Genomic DNA, 20,374 nt, shown 5'->3' on the forward strand with positions numbered 1-20,374 from the left:
GTAATATCTACAAAGTGAGCTTGAAGTGGGCATGATGGATGTGCAGGTGAGGTGGACAAGGCAAGGCAACAGCAGAGAAAAGGGGTGTAAAAAAGCCACGTTATGCTTTGAAATGTTCCTTATTTTAAAATAAGAGGCTCGTTGCCCTTTAGAAACAACTTCCATTTCCTCTTTCATGATCATTTCCACTAGTTCACAGATTCACAGATTGGTAGGGGTTGGAAAGGACCTCTGGAGATCATCTAGTCCAACCCTCCTGCTAAAGCAGGTTGCACAAGATTGCATCCAGGTGGGTTTTGAATCTCTCCAGAGAAGGAGACTCCACAACCTCTCTGGGCAGCCTGTCCCAGTGCTCTGTCACCCTCACAGTGAAGAAGTTTTTCCTCACATTGAGATGGAACTTCCTGTGTTCCAGTTTGTGCCCATTGTCCCTTGTCCTGTCACTGGACACCACTGAGAAGAGTCTGGCCCCATCCTCTTGACATCCACCCTTTAGATATTTGTAAGCATTGATCAGTTCCCCTCTCAGTCTTCTCTTCTCCAGGCTAAACAGACCCAGCTCTCTCAGCCTTTCCTCATACGAGAGATGCTCCAGTCCCCTCATCATCCTCGTAGCCCTCGGCTGGATTCTCTCCAGTAGTTCCCTGTCTTTCTTGAACTGGGGAGCCCAGAACTGGACACAATATTCCAGATGTGGCCTCACCAGGGCAGAGCAGAGGGAGAGGAGAACCTCCCTCGACCTGCTGGCCACGCTCTTCTTAACGCACCCCCAGGATACCAGTGGCCGCCTTGGCCATGAGGGCACACTGCTGGCTCATGTTGTCCACCGGGACTCCCAGGTCCTACCTTTTGTATTCCATCCTGATGGACCTTTTATAGTAACATGGTAAGTCCTTTGGTTCTTGGTGGATGTTCTTGGAGGCCTTTCTATGGAGAACCAGTGTCAAGTTAGAGGTCTGTCGCATCAGGCAGCCATGGAGGAATGCCTGAGGAGCTTTAGCGGATGCTGTTTGGGACACATTCTCTCATCACTGGTAACTGGAAAGATTGCCATGGAAACCAATTGCAAGGATGATGCAAAAAAAAAAAAAAATAGTTGAAGTGCTTGGAAAAGGAAGTTCCCTGCAGAATATAGTCGCATATCTGTACATCTGTCCAGATATGGCCTGGACCAGAGTGGTTGACTCCTGGAGGACAGCTTTCCTGAAGGACTTCTGAGGTCTGCCTTTGTTGGTGGTGAATTTGATAATGGTTGTGCCTGTAGGAGAATGCAACTGGATGACTTTGAAGAGGAAGAAACTGAAGAAGGAGATTTGCCCCGTGCAAAAGCAGGTAAGCTAATCGCTTCCCCTTGTCCATGAGAGCATCCTGGTTTATAATTCACTTTTCCTGAAACAATACCCTAATGAAGAAAATACTTCCTGCCTGGCTGCTCATTAGTCCAGGTCAAACTTTAATTCAGTAAAGAAGATCTTAATATATTGCTTCCTTTGTGCTGTATTTATTAGTCGGCCAGCTGGGTGGCTGTACTTCTGTAAAGCTTAAAAGCGTAACATGAAGTCATTGGACATGCTCGTCGTAGGCTCGGGGAAGGAATTCAGCTGAACTGCTGTAAATGGAAAGGACACGATTCTTTCACACAAGCAAGGTTTGAAAGTCAAACTTTTTATTAATATTTTTCTCCCTACATCAGTAGATAAACTGAATTCTTCAGGCCAAATTAGACCCTGCGGGAGGGTGAATGACCTCTGCATGACAAATGAAAACCATGTTGATTAATACACTTCTGGAAGGCACTCAAATTCCACGGTGATGAGGACAGTTGCAAAAAGTCTTCATAGGGGACAAGGTTGTTTTTGGTTTGGTGGTTTTTTTAATACAATCTGATGTTATTCATGTACTTATGTGCTGCAGCCCTGTCTCTAGCTTTATCAGAAGCTACTTCAAACTTTTCTTGGTGATGCAAAAGAAAGGAGAGACTCCAGCTCATTTTCCCAAAGTTGTGTTGGCTCCTCTACCCGAGTTGGATTCGGTACATCCTGTGAATTGCTCTGCCGTAGCAGGCTGGCTGCTGGCCTCTGCCAAGTCTCCTCGAGTCATCTGCTGAGTAGCCAGCCCTGGCCTTCCCCTGGAGAAGAGTAAGTCTCCTGGACCCTGAGACTCGCCTGCTGGATCTGGAGAAGGTGGTGTGCCAGCTACGCTCCATGGCCTCCTGAACACCTGCGTGCAAGGAGTTGAGTTTCTGTGGCATTGCGTGCAGACCAAACGGTCATTTTAATGGGAGATTATGTGAAACTGGGTCTAAGGAGACTTTTTTTTTTTGTCTGTTGGGTTTTTATGAATGGCATAGAGCTGTTTTACTACGTTACGACTGTCCTTGTCCTTTGCAGAAGGACCTATAGCAGGCTAAGGCTGTCTGCTGCCAGTGCAGTGGTGAAAGACCCAAAGTGTGGGTGCCCAGAATCTTCCTCAGCACATCTGCTGTGCTTGTCTGACTCTGTGTGCTGGTTGTCTTCTTCATGCCTATGAAGAACCAGCGCCTGGGAGGAGAGGAGCACACTGAAAATAGATACCAAGGGGCTCCTCCTGTCTTTAATTCCACGGTTATGAGTGATCCCCCGCCCCTGCTTCACACGTGCTGCTCTTGGCTTACACCGGGCCGCAGAAATCCCCGATCTCGGGCTCAGCTGCCAGGCTGCGTGACCCAGCTGCAGACCACGGTTGGGTGCCACAGCCTCTGTAGGCTTTTGTCAGCAGAGATATCAAGTGATTGAGGCTGTAGACAGGGGAAGAACGCCTGTTCCTTTGCACAAAAAGGCCTTTTATGAGTTGCTCTGGATAACCACCAGCCGTTGCGATCCCCAGCCCCGCGTAGGGCCACGTACTTCTTCACGGCCAACCATTACGCTCAGGTTCCCTGCGCCGGTGGGAAGCAGAGTGCCTTCTGCCTTCACCTACCCCCAAGACTGTGCTACTTTTGAGTAGTTTGCACTGGCTGAGAAAGCAGAGGAATTAGGAAAAAAGTCACGTAATGTGTAGTAATGGTGAAACCATGCTGGGGTGACGGCTGCTGGGGGAAGACTGGGGCCTGTCTGCTGCCCAGGGTTTCCTCTGGCTTATGGTGCCTGCTGTATCCCAGCCTCTGGCTCACCCCTCTGGCAGTCCTGGCCACCCGCTGCCCTTTCTTGGAAAGACGTTCCCGGTGCTCTGCAGCTCTGCGCAGCCTTGTCCCTCTGGGCCTTGCTGCTGATGGTTTCCTGATGGCTGAAAGCCCTGACATGTGTTTGAACCTCTCCTAGTTGTGTGCCAGACTGCTGATTTATGGCTGCTCTGCTGAGCTTCTGGATCTGAGGGCAATGCCCTCCATTTCTCACCACACTTGCCCAGGTTCACTCTTTGCAGTGGCACTGTTTTTTGCAGGGGGAGGTGATGGGACCTGCACAGCCCTTCTGTGGTGAGCTTTAGCAGGACACCATCTTCAAACTTAACCGAGTCCTTCCTGGTGCTCTGCAGAGCTTGACCCAGAAAGGGTGGAAGATGCTTGGGAGAGCTTGTGGTAAGTGAGGTGTTGCTAAATGGTGTTAACCCACCTGAGAAACACTGTGTCTGAGGCTGATGAGGCCCTGAAGGTGCTGCTGAGCTGGGGAAGACTGGCTAACAGTGTGCGGATGTTTGCATCTGCTGGTTGCATCTGAGGGCCCTGTTAACTGGACCTCAACATGTGTTTGAGTGCCAGGAGGGCTCCGACCATGCCACTGCCAGGGCCGTGCCGTTTCGATTTGTCCTTTGTGCTGGGAAACCTGAGAGAAGTCCCCTGTCCCTCTCCCGAAATGTCACCTTGGGCAGGCGTGCCCACAGAGCTCTAGAGCACTTCGGCTGTCCCCATTTTTAGAGTAAAATCATTTGCAAAGCTTTAATTACAAGCATTAATCAATATTACTATTAGGACTTCAATAACTAGTGATGAATCCTTGCCCTGAACTTAAGAGGAGAGTTAGGCGACCCAAGAGAAGGACCCAAAAGTGCTGAAGCAGAGCAGGGACAGGATGGGGGGTGTGTGTGCAGGAAGGAAAACGAGCAGCCCCCCGTGGCTGCTGTGCGGGGCGGTGAGCTGTGCCACCCCCGGCACCCCTCTCCTGTTAGGAAAAAAAAAAATATTAATAACGACAGGGGAGTGTATGGAGGGTTGCAGAAGTGTCTCTGCCTCGTGGGATGGATGGGGTTATTTGATTGCCTTTTCCCCTGCCCTCCCTGTGCAGGCAGCCTCTCCGTACCCCCCTGCATCTCTTCCCGGGGGGCGAGCGGGGGGGGGGGGACTCGGCTGCTGCCGGCCGGGATGCCCCGGCGGGGGGAGCCTGGGAGCAGCCTTCTCCTCCGGTCTGGTTTTCATTAAGCGGCCCGGCTGGGCCAAGAAACACAGCAATAAATAAAGGCGAACAATGCCGTCCCCCTCCCTCCCTCCCGCCGCCCAGCCCAGGATCCAGCCGGGCGCCTGGGAAAGGGGGCTCCGGCCGCGGGCGAGCGGGGCCGGCCGGGGCGAGTGAATGGGGCTGGCGGGGGGAAGCCGGGCGGAGGGGAGGGGACCCGAGAGCATAAGAGGGGAAGGCAGGGCCGGCGGCGAGCGGAGGCGGTGACAGCCCCGGGGAGAGCCGGCATGGCCGGGCGGGCCCCCCGCAAGCCCTGCGGCCGCCGGGGCTCGGGTGATTTTTGGGGGAGCCGCATCTTCTTCTTGGGGTTGCTGCTGCTGCTCCCTGGCCGGGGGGATGCTTCTGGACCGCGAGGTAAGGGGAGGGGGGCGAGGGAGAGGCGCACCCCAGGGTCAGCCCGCGGGGAGGGGGGTGCGGGTGGGGGTACCCCGGGGTTTGCAGGGGAGGAGTGCGGGGGGGGGGGAGGTCGTGGGCAGCGCTCCTTCCCTTCGGCCCCACTGTCCTGCTGGGGATGTGCCCCCCAAACCCCCCCTCTCGGCGGGTCCCCCGAGCCCCATGGCAGCCCGGGCCGGGCTCTGCGCTATGACTCTATATGGTCTGGTCGGGATGGGAGGGCTGGGACCGGGCGGCCCCCCCGGGAGAGGGGATGGGTTCGGCTCCTCACCCCCCCACTCCCCCAGCACCCCCCGAACGGCAGAAACACCCCTCGTCTCCCCATCCCCTGCCTCCCCTGGGTCCCCGCAACCATCCCAGCTCCGGGCGGTGGCACCTTGAAAGGACCTGGCAGTGGCTTGTGCTGCTGATGCTTGTTTTGGGGTGAAACTTGCCTTTTTCTGTTGTTGAGGAAATACATTATTTTCCCCAGAGGTTCCTACTACTTTTCAAATAGGAGGAGTGGAGGGGTTGCCAGGTTGGGTTCAGCCTCCTGTAGTTTCTCTTCTCCATCCCTAATTCCTTCCACAACCCCACCGAGACGCTGGGGCCGATGTTTTTCCACGCAAAGCGCTATTTTTATTAGTTTTTTTGTTTTGACTTTTGAGCTTTGCTGGGTTCTCTGCTGCTGCTGAAAATAAGTTTTAGAGCAACTCCAAGAGAGACCCGTGCGAGCTGTGTGGCTGGGAGAGGAGCGGGGAGGATGGTGGGAGCCAGAAAACTCTGTTTGGATTGAAGAGGAGAGGAGGATCAGATGGGAAAGCTGGAGCCGATGCGGGGCTCATCTCGGGGCTTGGGCATCCCCCAAACGTGGGGCTGCCCGGCCGCAATGGTGCAAACACCCCAAACGCCAAAGCAATGCTGCTCCCGACACGGCATTCCCAGAAAGGGCTGGGAATGAGTGTGTTTTCCAGGAAAAAAAAAAAAAAAGAAAGAGAAGGGGGGCCGTGCGTGGGAAACCCCTTCTGCACTGCATTTGGGTTTATTTGACTTAGATTTTTAAGGCCCTGTCTCATGCTCTGAGTGTCTCCGATTCCCAGCGAGAGCTATAGTCAGAACAGCACGAGGCTTAATATAATAACCAAGAGGTTTTTATGACGTGGCCCGAAGCCCAGCGCAGTGATCCCTGCAGAACGGCTGCCCCTCATGTCTCATCCTCTCCCCAGACAACGTGGGAGAAAGACGGGCTTTGCAGCAAGCCGGGAGAGGCAGCGTCTCTCTGCCCTTCTCCCTCCACGGCAGCCAGGGAAGACAAATTAGGGGTTTTGTTCTCCTTTCTCTGAAATGGGAAGGCAGCAAAACCTGCTGGAGCTGCCCACACTTACGGCTAAATGCAAATCGCATCATGGCCGTGCCTCAGTTTCCCCAGCAGAAAATGAGGCTTATATACGGCTGGGGGGGTTGGAGAGCCTCGCTGACGCTTTCGGAGGAGGTGAAGAGAAAGAAACTGAGATCGTGCCACCACCTTATCTGCAGTTATTCCTGGAATCTGATTCAATGCTATATATAATGAAGGCTGATTAAATGCCACTGTGCGATAGTGCCGGGCATGTCCTGGGGCCTCACGGGACAGACGTGGCTGGGCTGGGTAACTTGATCAGGTTAAACGCTCAATCTGCAGTTCCCAACCAATAACTTCATCTTTTTTTTTTTCTTTTCAATAACTTCATCTTTCCTCAAGCCAAATCCCCCCAGATTGTTGCACGGGGAACCAAAACAAGCATATAAAATTATAAAGCCGTAAGCCCTGTTATTCCACTCCCTTAGTAAATAACTTTGCCCTTTGCTGGGGAAGGTTACTAGATCCAAGCTTTCACTGACAACATTTGGCTTGGCAAGGTGGTCCAGCCCTTGACATTTTTGCTAGACCTCATCCCCTTTCTGCAGCATCTTCAGATTTTTTTTTTATTTTTTTTTTTCTGTTGTTGTCCAGGCTTAAGTCATCAGTAGCTGCTCGCTCTGCTGCAATCAAATACAACCACACTGTTTAGGGAAAAAAAATATCTTAGAAAGTCTGCCTGTCTCTAATCGAGCCAAGGAATTGCTTGTACTGCTCTGCCCGGGGGAGTTGGGATGGCTCAGAGAAACCCGTAACGTGCTGCAGCTATTTTAGCTCCTCTGCTCCCTGCTCGAGCCCGGTTCTGGGTGGAAAGCTGACGGCTCGATTTCTGGGTGATCGAACCACGCTTCCCCGTCCCGTAAATGACGCCAATCTATGGTGTAAAAGCATAAAGCCAAAAATAAAAATAAAAAAGCTGTTTGGGTGATTGAGGAGAGATGGAGCAGGCAGGAGGATGTGCTGCTGCCTGCTGCCGTGCTGCCTGCACAGCCCCTGCCTGCACCCCGGGCTGGGGTGCTCGGTGGGGTTTGTCTGGGCTGGTTGGTGATGGCCGGGACGCGAGCGGGGCCAGGGTGATGCCATCCGTGTACTGGCTGCTTCTCCAGGGTGGGTTTCAGGGAATTCAGGCCACTGGTTTGGGACCTGGGTGGGCAGCAACGCTCCTGGGGGGCTTCCAGGAGAAAGGCTGGGCCAGGGATGAGGGTGCTGGCCTGGGGAGGGGGCGATGCTTTGGTTTCGTGCTGGTGTCTGTACCCCAGAAATACCTAAGAGGTGGCTGGACGTTGGCCAGAGTCCTCAGCTCTGTCCCTTCCCCCCATTTCGCTCTTGATGTGGCTGCAGAGGAGCTCCTGCTCTCAGGGACTTGCCAGGTCTGTTCACACGCTCACCAGGTCTTCTCTTTCCCAGGGCCACCGTCCCATGGAGAGCGGGTCACCCCACACTGGCTCCTCAGGGGCCGTACCAGACGAGCTGTCAGCCTGGATGAAAAGGTAAGAGCTGAGATGGTTCCTCTCCCTGGCACCGCGCGGCTGGGTCCGGCACCTGGAGGTCTTCATGGTGGGACTTGGATGGAGATGTTGAGTTTGCAGAACCCGTGAGCGGGATGCTGAGTTTGCAGGACTCGTTACCCTCTTCGGGTAATGAACAGGGAAAGCAGAGGGTTCAACAGTGAGTTAATTAAGCGTCATCCTAAATATTGGGCAGTAGGAAAGATGGCCAAGAGTGATGAGGAGAAAGGAGTTGGGCGCTTTGGAGAGAGGAGATGGAGGTAAGTCATCAGATTGATGGTTTGGCCAGGACAGACAGACCAACAATATTCGTTAGTGGGAAAGTGCTGCAGGATTTAAGAGCGATGTCCTTAGGAAGACTGCAGAGAAGCCAGGCATGGGCTGCATGGCAGAGAGGACATCTCTTCCCAGGGCTGCTCTGCTGGCTGTTGCACCCTCCCCACTGCCCCCACAGTCTCCAAATCCTCTTTATGAGATGTTTGTGGTGACCCTCGCCTGGGTTTGGCGCCTTGCCCGGCTTTGGGGTCAACCAGCTCCGCAGCTGCCCATCGGCCGCAGCAGCTGGTCCTTGTACCCAGCAGCTGGGAGGGTCTCGGGGGCTGTGGTCTCCTTCGGGGCAGATCAAATCGCTTCCCAGCACAACAAGCACCAATGAGGATGTTTGTGGGAAACTGTTGTGTTTTGGGGCTGGGCAGATTTGCTGCTGAAAAGACTCAGTGCTGGAAGTGACCTTCTCTGGTGGTACCTCCCTGGAGCAGGGGCTGAGGATGCAGCTTTGAAGCTATCTGAGATGCCTCCAAGTGAGACCTCCTTGCTCCAGGCAGGAGATACTGAGCAGGGTAGTCAGCCCCGCTTCCCGGCAGTGAAAGCGGAGGGTGGCTTTGTGCTGCCCTGACTCCTCCGAGGGGCTGGACAATGCCTTTTCCCCAGGGGAATTGGGAGCATCGCTCCCATCGACACCGGCTGCTGGGAATCGTGGTTCTCCGGCAGCTGAAATAGCCCATCGCGTTAGGGATGCTGTGGTCAGCCTGCAGAAATGTCCCCTCCCTTCCTAGCAGCGCCGGATCGGTCTATATTTAGGTTGGAGGGCACTCGAGACGGGGAACGTGTGGCAGCGGGAGGTTTATTTATATTCTCGTTAACACCCTGCTGCCCAAAATTGTGCTGGGTGGGTGCAAATCGCAGGCGTGCAGGGGGTTCGGGAGTCACCGGGGCACCCCGGGACGGTGGGGCTGGATGGCCACCGGCTGGGGACAGGGAGGCTGGGCAGGTCCTGGCGTGTTTCCTGGCATCTGCTCTGCCTCCGCTGGCTCCAGCCAGCCCGAAACAAGGAGGCTCCTGTTCCTTGGAGGGGGGGAAGGCGGGGAGAGGGAGGGTGGTCGCAGCCGGGAGTGGGGAGGCTTTGTGGGGGAAGGACGGTGGCAGCCAAAGGATGGGGTAGGGGCGAGCGGGCTCCCCGCTTGGAGACGTAGCCCCAGAGCAGCTCTTTTCGCCCTGGTACTGCTGACCAGCGTATTTTTAGGATCGATTTAGTCCACCCCATCCCCGCCCCGTCTCCTCCTGCCCTCTAGCAAAGATCCTGGAAATAAATACGGCTGCGTGATTGCCGCCAGCCCGCTCTGTTTGTCCGGGCACAGCTGGCTTTTGGGGTGGGAGTCTGAGAGGAGACAACATCCGAGCACGTGAAATGATGGTTTTGAGCGTGGTGACCGCCCGGGGGCTGCTCCTCCACGGGTGGGATGCTGCGGGGTGGCCTGTGCCACGGTCCCGGGGAACATCACTGTGTCCCCTTTCCCTCCTCCTGGAGAAGCGAGGTTGAGCCGGTGGGAAGAGGAGGAGGATGGTGGTGGTGGCCCTGCGGTCCCATCGTGTGCGGGCTGGCACGGTGCTGGGGGGGGCTGGACCCTGCCTCCCCCCTTTACACCCTCCTCTCTCCTATTGTTCGGGGCTGAACTCCCCGCGGGCTCCACGGCTCCCGGCACACATGGAAGCGATTTCGGAGAGGCCGGGCAGGAGGTCGTGGGGACCCTGATTGCAAACAGCTCCCTCATCGCTGCCGGCTTGGGGTGGGATCCTGCCCCGCTGCTGCCCGCATCCTCCTCCCACTCCTCCTCTGCGGCTCGGGGCACGGAGTGAAGGCTGCCAGAGCTGACAGCTCGGAGCTGGAAATGGAGGTTGTGCCCAGCATCCTGGCCCAGGCGTGCGGGAGTCCCCTGTCCCCACCCTGGGGACCCACCTGGCCTGTTGCGCTGCCTGTGGCATTCCCTGTTTTACTTCTTTCCCTTTGAAATTGTTTTTTCCGAAGCATGGTTTCTTGCCGCAATGGTTTTAAACTGAAAGAGGGAAGGTTTAGATTGGACATAAGGAAGAAATGTTTTAAGATGAGGGTGCTGAGGCCCTGGCCCAGGTTGCCCAGAGAAGCTGTGGCTGCCCCTGGCTCCCTGGCAGTGTTCAAGGCCAGGTTGGATGGGGCTTTGGGCAACCTGGGCTAGTGGAGGGTGTCCCTGCCCATGGCAGGGGTGGGACTGGATGGGCTGTGAGGTCCCTTCCCACCCAAACCAGTCTGTGGTTCTGTGATTCTATAAATCACGAGGACTGAGGAGCACCCAGGCAGAAAGAGCCCCTCAACCTCCCTCTGGGTCTCTCCTGGCACCCTGTCCCTGTACGGGAATGCACCTTGGCACCGACGGAGCATCCTCCCACCCACCGCTTCCCCTCACACCACGGGATCATCTGCCGGGTCCCTGGAGCAGCCAGTGTCTGTCCTGGGGGTGGGACGTGGCTGTCCCCTTCGTTCTCTGACAAACGCTTGGAGCATCCCCGCGGGTCGTGGTCGGGGTACGATACCCCGTCCCTCCCCCGTGCCAGCAGCACGGACCCCTCCCCTGGGAGCACCACATCCATGTGGGGTCACAGCCCTGCTCCGGGTGCAGGAAGGGAGGGGAAGGGAAGGACCCGTTGTTTGGGGCGAGCTGCAGGTGCCGAGGACACGCACTCCTGCAATCTGTTTCCTGCAGGGAAGCCCTTTTCCCTTGGCAACATGTGGCAGGACTGAGCAAACCCTGACGTGGTCCCTGAGCTGAGTTTGCTTCAAAATGACCAAAAATCCTGCCTCTGTCTCCAGGGCCTGGATTACCCTGGTTCCCCTGACTGCCCTGGAGCTGGCTGCCCCCCGGGATGCTTTTCCAGTGAGCAGCTGGAGCGAGGGGCTTGTCCTTCAGGTCTCGGATCCCCATCCCGGTGTGCGTTTAGGATAAGGCAATGCAGTCCCCAAGCTGTGCTCTTCAAATCCCAACTCTGCTGCTGGGATCCAGCTGCCTGGGGAGGACCTGGCTCAGTCATGATGCTCCAGCTGCAAAACCCATCACCAAATCCTCTACGGACCATCTCCTGGTAACTCCGATCCTCGTCTTCCTCGCTACATCCAGGCTTGCATGTGCTTACTTAGGAACTCAGGGCTTGTGGGACCTGCCCGAGCAGATGGCCGGGCTGTGATTTGAACGTGGCTTTTGGATTTTGGCTTAACTAGTGATTTCCCAAGGAGCTCAGAGCTCTCCGAGCCTGCTCCCGAGCGAGCCGTTCTCCCGCAGGGCAGCGGGAGCTTTCCAGCAAGGGCGGAGGAGGGAGCCTGGGTGAGGAGGATAGCCAGGAGCCGTGGGGAAACAAAGATCGTCTTTCCCCTCGAAAAACAACGCAAACCCCTTGGCCTCAGCTCCTCTGCAAACATCGCTGCGGTTTTGTTCTGATCAGCAGATTGAAAAAGAAAAATAGACTCGAGCTCGGCCCAGTGGGTCTTCTGGGCTGCTCGCGGGCTGGGTCCCGGCCAGGGCAGATTCATCCCAGCTGCTCTTCGCCTCTCCCAGCCCAACCCCTGGTGGGACTGGCTTTGCTTGGGATGTCCTGGAGAGGGGCCACCACCTCCACATCCAGCCAGGTCCGAGGGAAGGTGGTTCCTGCAGCCTGCGGCGGGGACTGATGCATCGTTTTCGTGGCTGCTGGAGAAAGAAGGTGGTGGTGTTTGGGTGGGGGAGGAAGATGCTGGAGCCCAGAAAGGTGCTGGAGTCTGGGATGATGATGGAGCCTGGAAAGGTACTGGAGCCCCAGATGGTGCTGGAGCCCAGGGTGATATTGGAACCTGGGATGATGCTGAAGGCCAGGAGGGTGCCGCAGCCTGGGACGGTGCCGCAGCCTGGGACGGTGCCGCAGCCTGGGACGTTGCTGCAGCCTGGGATGATGGTGGAGCCTGGGATGATGCTGGAGCGTGGGATGATGCTGATCCCTACTCATTCCTGGTGCACAACGTCTTGGCAGACAGTTCTTGAGGACCCAACTACCTGCCAGTTAGGCTCAAGGCAAAATTAGCGATGTTTAATTAATGCAATAACCTTTCCTGGCCTTAGAGTTGGGTTGACTCCTGCCTGGCATGAGTGGTGCTCGCACCCTCCTTCTCCCACTTTTTACCGCTATTTCTTTCTCCAGGGGCTGAGCAGCTTTCAGCCCGTCCCAGCTGAAACTGGGATCAGTCCCCTGCTCCCCAGTGCCTCTCCATGTGCTCTCAGGGGAAACTGAGGCACGGGGAAGGGGAGAGCTTGCGATGCATCACCTCGCGGGGGTCAGACACAGATCCCGTTAGCAGCGGTTTGTGTTCCAGTCTTTGGCAGCCTGGGAGACGGGACGGTGCTTGCAACGGGGAGCTGTGAATGCCGGGATAACCCTGCACGCACACGTGTCCCTTTAAGACGGCAGCTGGGAAAGAGCATTTTGCCAGTAAAGGCCCTTAAGTCAAGGCAGGGAGTAATTGCTGGGGAATTCAAATCTGGGAAGGAGCCGGCAGGGACTTGGGGAGGAGGTGGAGGAGGAGGAAGAGGAGATGGGCTGTGGGGAGAGGGTGTTAGGGAGGGCAGAGACGGGGAGAAGCAGGCTTGAAAAAAGGGAGGGGGAGGCAGGGGAAAGGAGGGAAACGGCAAGAAAAATGTACAGACCATGTTTGGCCAAGGAGTGATGTTTGTATAAGATCATGTTCTAAAAATACAGCCCGTTCCCACCATCGCTGAAGGAGGGGAGCCCTCTGCCCCGGCTTCCTCCTCCCTGCATTGCACAGGGCCCCTCGCCGGGAGCAGGGACCGCGGCCGCGCCGTGGCCGTGGCTGTGCTGAAGGGGCTCGCCGGGAAGCGGCGGGGCCTTGGACTCGGCTTGCTTTGCTGTTGTTTTTATTTTAAAGCGCTGTGTCTGGTCTCCTTTTTTGGAGCTGGGAAGATGGTGTTGGAAGCAGAGGGGGGGGCTTGGCTGGCCTGGCTCCGTCACCACGTCCTCGTGCTGCCGTCCTCAGGAAATGAGGCCGTAAGGGCTCAGACCCGTGGGTCTCCTTGGGGCCAGAAGCATCCCCACAGCCAGTTTGAGCAACTTAATGGGGTTCCTCCATCCCTAGAGCTCAATTTGGGGTGGACCTACAGGAACACCCGTCCTGGGAGCACAAGCCCTGTGTCCTGGGGTGCAGCAGTGCCTGGCTGCCCTGCACCCCGAAACGCTTTGTCCTGGCCATGCTGCCCCTTATAAGCATGATGGTCCCTGGGACGGTGGCCCTGGGGCTGCCAGGCTGGAGGTCCCCCCATCTCGCCGGTACCCAGGGCATGGGGTGAGGACTGGGCTGCGTAAGGAGCAAAGCCTTGCTGGCCATCTCCATAGGGATGAGAGGGGACAGCAGGATTTGACCTCTGGTTTAGCCCGAGCTGGGAATCACCCAACTTTACCCCCGCCCCGCTGCATTCCTAGTGACCGGCTGCAAAACCCCGTGATGCTAAAAGCAGCCGGAGCCGGAGCCTTGCTGGGACGGCTCCTTCCTGGGAAAACCTCGCCAGCTCGCAGCCAGGGTGCCGGGGCCCCGCGGCAGATCCCGAGTGCAGGGCCGAGGGCTGGCAGCCCGCCGGGCTCCCTGCATCCGCCACGGATGGGGAGGGCCCGAGCGGGGCAGACAGAGCCAGCAATGCCGGCCGGGCCATGAACAGAGACAGAGCGATGCTTTTAGTGTCCCCAGTGCTGGAGCTGGGGAAGGGATGTGGGGACGTTGGAGGAGGGCAGCACTTTGGGCTCCAGCCCATCCCGTCACATGCAGATGAGCCGTGCTGGTGTGGATCCCTGCGCAGGGTTCCCATTTAACACCCTCCAAAGTGAGGGAGTGAGTAAAACCGCCGGCATCCTGGGGAAGCTGAGTCAATCGTTTCCTCTTGCTGCCCTGCAGTATTTGTAATGGTGCAGTTATCCGGTGCCCAGGAGGTTGCTGTTTATTTCCATACCCCGCAGGGGTGCACGCAGGTGCTGACCCACCCCGGGACAAGCCTCCGCAGGATCCGGCTCAGGATCTCCGGTGGGATGGAGCCGCGGTGGGACAGAGCACGCAGAGACTCCGTTCAGGATGCTCGGGGCAGTGCTTCTGATCCTGTATCCCCTATCAGTTCTCTCTTGCTGCCTTTTTCTGGGGGAGCTGCCAGCAGAGTTGGGATTTGCTTTCTCACCAGCTCTTGCGGGGTGAATCCCAGCGCAAATCCTCTTTTATCTGCTGCTGTTCATGGAAAATCAAGCAGCAGGGTTTATTTCTCACCTTCCACGGGCTTGTAGCAGGGGATGGAGTAGGTGGAGCAGGTCCATGGAGGAGAGGCTGGGATGTGTCCTGAGTTGGGGAGCAGAGGAAGGTGCTGGGGACAGGGATGGGCAGAGGAGATGGTGTCTGGTGGGAATAGCACAGGGTGCCCCATGGTCCATTGCCAGCTTGAATTGAGGGGCTGAACTTTTGGGAGGTGAGAGTGGTGTGGGTCACTCCCCTGAAGAGTGGCTGAGGATGCTCAGGGACCGCCTGGCCCCCGTGTCCCCACTCACCCCTGCCCTGGGGCACGTGTGCTCTCACTGCTCATTTCACTGCTCCTGCTGCGGTTTTGCGGTTGGAAAGGCAGCTCCTGCTTTTCCAAACAGGGATGGTGCTCAAAATCCATTGCATGTTCTGCCCTTTGCGTTGCTAATGGAGCAGTAGGTCCTACAATAATACAAGCAGGCAGCAGCATGGACAGGTACCCGGCTGGCAGCGTCCTGGGCTCTGTCTTTTCTAACCCTGTCCCTCCTTTGCTTCCTCTGTAGGTGCCAGCGCCTGCCCGGGCAAAGGTGGCCGTGATGGCCGAGGGCAGAGAGCTCGTCCTGGTGCTGGAGAGGAACCAGTAAGTGTCGGGGCTGGGGAAGGGGCATGGGGTGCCCCTGGCACAGTCCCACCTGGAACAGTAGGATCCTGGCCACCCTGTCCTGGCTTTCCTGCCCAGAGGGGAAGGGACGGCCCGGTGTGGCTTCCTGCTGGCTGCAGCTGATGCGGCAGTTTGGGCTGAAATGTTCCTTTTTCCCACTGCCCACACCCATCCCATGCAAGAAACAGCCTTGGCTCCATGCTGCGGTGCAGGACCCAGCACGGGTAAAGGTGGTGTGGGGTGCTTAGGGGATGGAGATGTGCCAGGCAGAGGCTCAGCGGGATGGGGGGGCTCTTGGGCTGCCACCCCGCTGGTGGGGCTAATCCTGTGAGGTCTTCGGAGGTATCTCATGGTGGGCAATGCTGACTGCTGGCAGTGATTTGGAAACCTCTACTGCTCTTCTGCTGGACTGGTCTTGGGGTTGGCAGCCTGGCACCATTCCTGGGTGACCTTGCCTTGTAGCCTTGCTCGAACCTTTCTAGGCTTCTTTGGTTCGGCTTGGATGCAGGTGCCAGCAGCATCTGTCCCCTGTGACACTCACCCAGCCTGGCATCCCCTCGTGCCTGGGCTGGAGCAACGAGAGCAATCATCTCCATCCCCTGCCCGGCTCTCCTTGCCTCTCTCCCTGAGACCTCATGACATTTGTCCCTTTTTTGGTTCAGGTCCCTCCTGGTGCCAGGTGGCCCCGTGGTGCAGTAGGGCAGAAAGCTGATCTCTGCAGGAACGGCTTCTGCTTCCGCTTCTGCTTCTCACCAGCAGCTGTGGGAGGCTCGTGCGTGGCAGAACTCTCTTCTTGCTGCTGTTTAGGTACAAAAGCAGCCACCATGGTGTCCCCCAAACAGCCCTGCCGGGGAGCAGGTCCCAGCGGGACCTTTGGTGTGTGGGAAGGAGCACTGGGGGGTTCCCATGCACGTTGTGTTTTAGGACTGTGGGCAATGTGGGGGGTTGGCAGTGGGGGTTGAAAGCTCACGTGAGAAGCTTAGCCTTGTTTCTAGCTGGTGCACCAGGCCTGGAGATATTTGTATGTCCTCTCATGACCCTAATTCTGGCTTGGTACCACTTTGCCATGCTGAAGGGATGGGTGTGGCCAGGAGGGGTGAAGAGCATCCCTGGTGGCTGTGGTGCCTCTGGCAGGACTGGAGAAGCATGGGGCATTGCAGGATGCTGAGCTCTGGATGAGGGCACAGTGAAACAGATGAGAGGGTTGGTGGCAGCAAAAGGGAGCTGAGCACCCAAGGGCAGTCCGTGGTACCTAGGATCATCCATGGCACCCAAAAGCATTCATGATGCACAGGACTTTTGGTGACACTCAGGGCTGTCTGGGGCACCCAGGACCATCTGTGACACCCAGAACTGTCTGTGGCACCCAGGACTTTCCATGGCATCAATGAGCACTCATAGCACACAGGACCATATATGGCACCCAAGATAGTCCATGGCACTCAAGATCATCCATGGCACCCAGGATAGTATGTGGCATCCAAGAGCATCCGTGGCACCCAGGACCACCCATGGCACCCAGGACAGTCCATGACACCCAAGACATGGTACCCAAGAACTTCCATGGCACCCAGGACCATCTGTGGCACCCAAGGCAGTCCATAGCACCCAAGAATATCTATGGCAGTGAGGACCATCCATAGTACCCAAGGCAGTCTGTATGGCACCCAGGGTAGTCCACAGCACCCAGGACTAGCTGTGCCTGGTAGTTGTGTCTACTGGGGAGACCAATGCAGCCCTGGCCATCTACATTGCTGTCTTGTGCCAGCGTACAGGGCTACCTTAGCCCTGCTAAGACGGGCCAGTGAGGCTGTGCTAGACCTCAAATCTTCTTTCTTCTGGTACTGGGAGATGTGGTCAGCCTCTGAAACCATCCCTTGTGGCATCTTCCAACAAGACCTTCCCTTGTGCTGGAGGAGAATACACATCTCCTTGTCCTTCCTTCCCCGGGGCTCCTGGTCCTTGGTCTGCCCTGGAGAGGACATCCCAGTGGTCTGAGCCATGCTGGGACTCGCTGTGCCCTGGATGGGACTTGCTGTGCCCCTGGTTGGGCGATCAGCTCAACCCTTCCAGTTCCCCCTATTCCCCAGGCACGGTATGGAGGCTTTTGCTTCTCTGCTGTCCTCAGCCGACCCGTCCCCATCCCTGTCCCCGTCCTGTGTGGGCAGCTGTCTATCTGCCCTTGTGCTGGCTGGGCACTTGTCTTGCCAGGCTGCCCACGGGTCCCTTTCCAGGACCCAGGCTGAGCTCCTGTCTCCTTTCTCTGCTGTAACTGGAGTTACTGGTGCCAGGCACCCACTCACAGGCGGGCTGGGAAGCCAGGAACGTGCCCACAGCGACATTTTTGGGGCCAAACTGGTTGCAAAATAGAAACTAAGAGGCGGGAGGGCTATTCTGGGGCCGGCTGCTTGGTTTATTTTCTTTTGCTGCAGAATAAAACCTCTGGGACAGGGCCAAACCCCACAAACCGAGGGCCAAACTGCCAGCATGGGCAAGCCCAGCCCTGCTTTGTCCTTCTCTGGGTGGCTGAGACCCCTGTGTGCTCGCTGCCCTTCCTTTGGGGGACCTGCCATCCCCACGGCGGCTGCAAGCTCACGGTGGGGTGCCCATCACCGTGGCATCTGGGCAAGGTGGCACAGATTTGGGTGGCGTGGGAAACCCCCATCCCCTTCTCTTCTCTCTCACCACCCGTGGGGTCATTTCAGTCTAAATCCCCCCCGTCTGCTCCCTGAGCCCCCCCCAGCCCCATGCGCTTGCTGGTGGCAAACTCAGCTCTGGCTCTTCCCCGCGGCAGGAAGCAATTTGTCAGGGTGGGACAGGGCTGCGTCACGCGCAGCTCCGGGACCGGCCTCGGTGGGAGATGGCCAGCAGCTGGGGGGGAGCCGAGGCACGTGGGGTGAAGGCAGGGGCAGAGCTTTCTCACCATCAGGTCCGTTTTTTTCGGGGACCCCCAACCCTGTTGCTGGGGTGTTGCGTCAGGAGCATCATCCTCGCTGTGCTGTGGGTGAGGCGAAGTGACATGCCCGAGGCCAGAGGGAGTGGCTGTGTCGGAGACCCCAAATCTCCTGTGTCCTCGGCTGGACTCCAGGAATGGGGTTGACCCCTTCTTTGCCCAGCAGGAAGTATTACTACTTCGGTAGTCCCGCAGGGCTTTGGTCCCTATGGAGAAGCTGTCACCCTGCCTGGCTGCTCGTCCTTGGTGGTGGCGAGGTGGCTCCTGAGCCAGGGGGTGGGTGGGCAGCCGGGCTCCCCCTGTGTGGGTCACCTGTCCCAAACCAGGAGCACCCCAAAGCAGAATGGGCAGCTCCTTCCTTGCTCACTTGTTGGACTGTGATTCATGTCTCTGCTGGCAGTGGGCAACCTCTGGTTGGGGGCCAGCCCTGATGCAGCGGTGATGGCCACGCTGCCAGCTCTGCTGCCCAAAGCTTTGCAAAGGGGGGCTGTGAAGGGGGGGGTAGACAGCTCAGCCCATGGCTGCCCAGAGCTGGTCACAGAGGCTTGGTGTGTCCCTGTGCCGGGAGCAGCCCGGGGTGTCCTCACCCCTCTCCTCTCTCCGCAGGCTGCTGGCGCCGGGCTACACCGAGACACACTACAGCGCGGATGGGCAGCCTGTGACGGTGACCCCCAACCACACGGTGGGTGCCGGGGGACAGGCATACCTCATCTCCGTTTTTCGGGGTGCCTCAGTACTTGGGATGAAGCCAAAGCCCCCTCCGGGATGGGGCGCGGTGTTTTCGCTGGCAGCATCCCCGGCGCCTGTTGCGGGAGGAATGCAGCAGCACGCGGCTCCTGTATCTCTTGGCCGCGATACAGCACCTCGGGAAATAAACACAGGCAGCGCCTCGCTCTCCCTGGCGTCCCCCCACCAGCCAGTTGTCACCCCTTCCAGCGTGCCGAGCCCGGCGCGGGGCTGTCTGTGTCCTGGGCTGAACTGCCAGCGCCAGCAGCCTCCCGGGCTCCATCCTTCCCCTTCCCTGATGTGAAGAAACACCGCTTGCCCGGCCGGGAAATGCAAAATGGGTGGTTTTTTGGGCCGAGCACGCGGGGTTTGTTGCTGTGCAGCCCAACGTGGTGGTTTCTAATGGAGGTCTCGCTCTTGCCTCTCTCCAGGACCACTGCTACTACCATGGGCATGTCCGGGGCTACGGTGGCTCCTGGGTTGTCCTCAGCACCTGCTCAGGAATACGGTACGGAGATGTGCGGGGTGGGGGGGGCTTGTGGGGCTCACAAAGAGGGGGACGGATCCGGCTACGCCCCCTTCCTCTCTGCAGGGCCACCCCCAGAGCAGCACTGATGGTCCTGCAAGCCCAGTTCTAGGTGCTTCTTTGTGGGGCTGATTTTCAATCCTCCCCTTCTCCCATCCTTCACCTGACCCGTGGGGCGGGCAGCGGGGAGAAACCGTTTTTCTGGCAGCATGAGCTGCCTTCAAGGAAATTCCTCTCTGGAGGAGGCACGATCCCGCACGCCCAGCGGGTACCCCAGGACGGAGCTTTGCCCTGTTGCAACCACCAGCTGCCATCCCGCCTTGGCGTGGTCTGACCGGCACGGAGGTTTTAATGCTAAGGGTATATTAATTCATAGGGCTGTACTGACAGAGACACTCTTGTCTCTGCCCTCACCCCGGGTATGGACCAAGCTGAGGTGCAGTGAGTTTGTGGGGCCTCAGCAGGGGCTGGGGGAGCCGGCGTGGAAGCACAACAGGAGCCATCGGGGGCTGCTCTCCATTGCCAGGGGCCTGATAGTGCTGAGCAGCAACACCAGCTACTACCTGAAACCCCTGGGGACCCCCGAGCCGGGCCACCACATCATCCACCGAGCAGAGCACTTGCCCATCCAAGGTGGGACCTGCGGCCACGGCGATGACTTCGGGAGCACCATTGCTGACATCGCTCGGCTCTTCCAGCCGGTGCACAACCGGGTAAATCCATCCCGGGGTCCTTGGCTCACGGAGGGGCATTGGGTGGGGAGCGGGGCTGTCTGCACCCCTGCTAAATGCCTGCAGCTTGTGGCGGGGTGCCCATCACCCCTGGCATCAGGGCAGGGTTGCACAGGCAGATGGGACATGAGGGGTCTGTGTGGGCAGCTTGCCTGGTTTGAGTTTAGGCAGGAGACCTCAAAGGGTTGGATACCACGTGCTGGGTCATACGGTGTGGGACATGATGTGAGGTGACATTGGGAATTGTACTGTAGCCACTCACGTTTTCCTTGTCGCCCTGTGCCTCAGTTTCCCCTCTCAGCTGTCCTTCTTGAGCAGCTCTGTGGTGTCAGGGAAGCCTGAGATGCCCAGAGCTATGGGCTGCCCACTCCTTTGCTTCTCTGAGCCTTGCTGTCTGTCTTGCAGGCAAAGAGAGATGCCTGGAGGACCATGAAGTACATGGAGCTCTTCATCGTTGCTGATCACACACTGGTGAGCACCGCAGGGGGCAGAAACCTGGTCCCCTG

The 20,374-nt window shown here is 57.7% G+C and overlaps 1 protein-coding gene across 2 annotated transcripts in view; it reads left to right on the forward strand.

The window, feature by feature from the left end:
• Window positions 1-4,548: 4,548 nt before the first annotated feature.
• The window catches only part of ADAM33 (ADAM metallopeptidase domain 33), a 30,576-nt gene continuing 14,750 nt past the window's right edge, over window positions 4,549-20,374 (forward strand). The window contains exons 1-7 of one of the 2 annotated variants that reach the window (XM_054824901.1): window positions 4,549-4,781; window positions 7,606-7,688; window positions 14,835-14,911; window positions 18,492-18,567; window positions 19,043-19,119; window positions 19,664-19,850; window positions 20,274-20,339. In XM_054824901.1, the coding sequence (XP_054680876.1) occupies window positions 4,655-4,781; window positions 7,606-7,688; window positions 14,835-14,911; window positions 18,492-18,567; window positions 19,043-19,119; window positions 19,664-19,850; window positions 20,274-20,339 (693 nt within the window). In that variant the 5' untranslated portion in view covers window positions 4,549-4,654. The remainder of the gene's footprint in view (window positions 4,782-7,605; window positions 7,689-14,834; window positions 14,912-18,491; window positions 18,568-19,042; window positions 19,120-19,663; window positions 19,851-20,273; window positions 20,340-20,374) is intronic. The other variant, XM_054824900.1, reaches the window with a different exon arrangement.

The sequence above is a fragment of the Grus americana genome, chromosome 4, assembly GCF_028858705.1.
Source record: "Grus americana isolate bGruAme1 chromosome 4, bGruAme1.mat, whole genome shotgun sequence".
Classification (NCBI taxonomy): Eukaryota; Metazoa; Chordata; class Aves; order Gruiformes; family Gruidae; genus Grus; species Grus americana.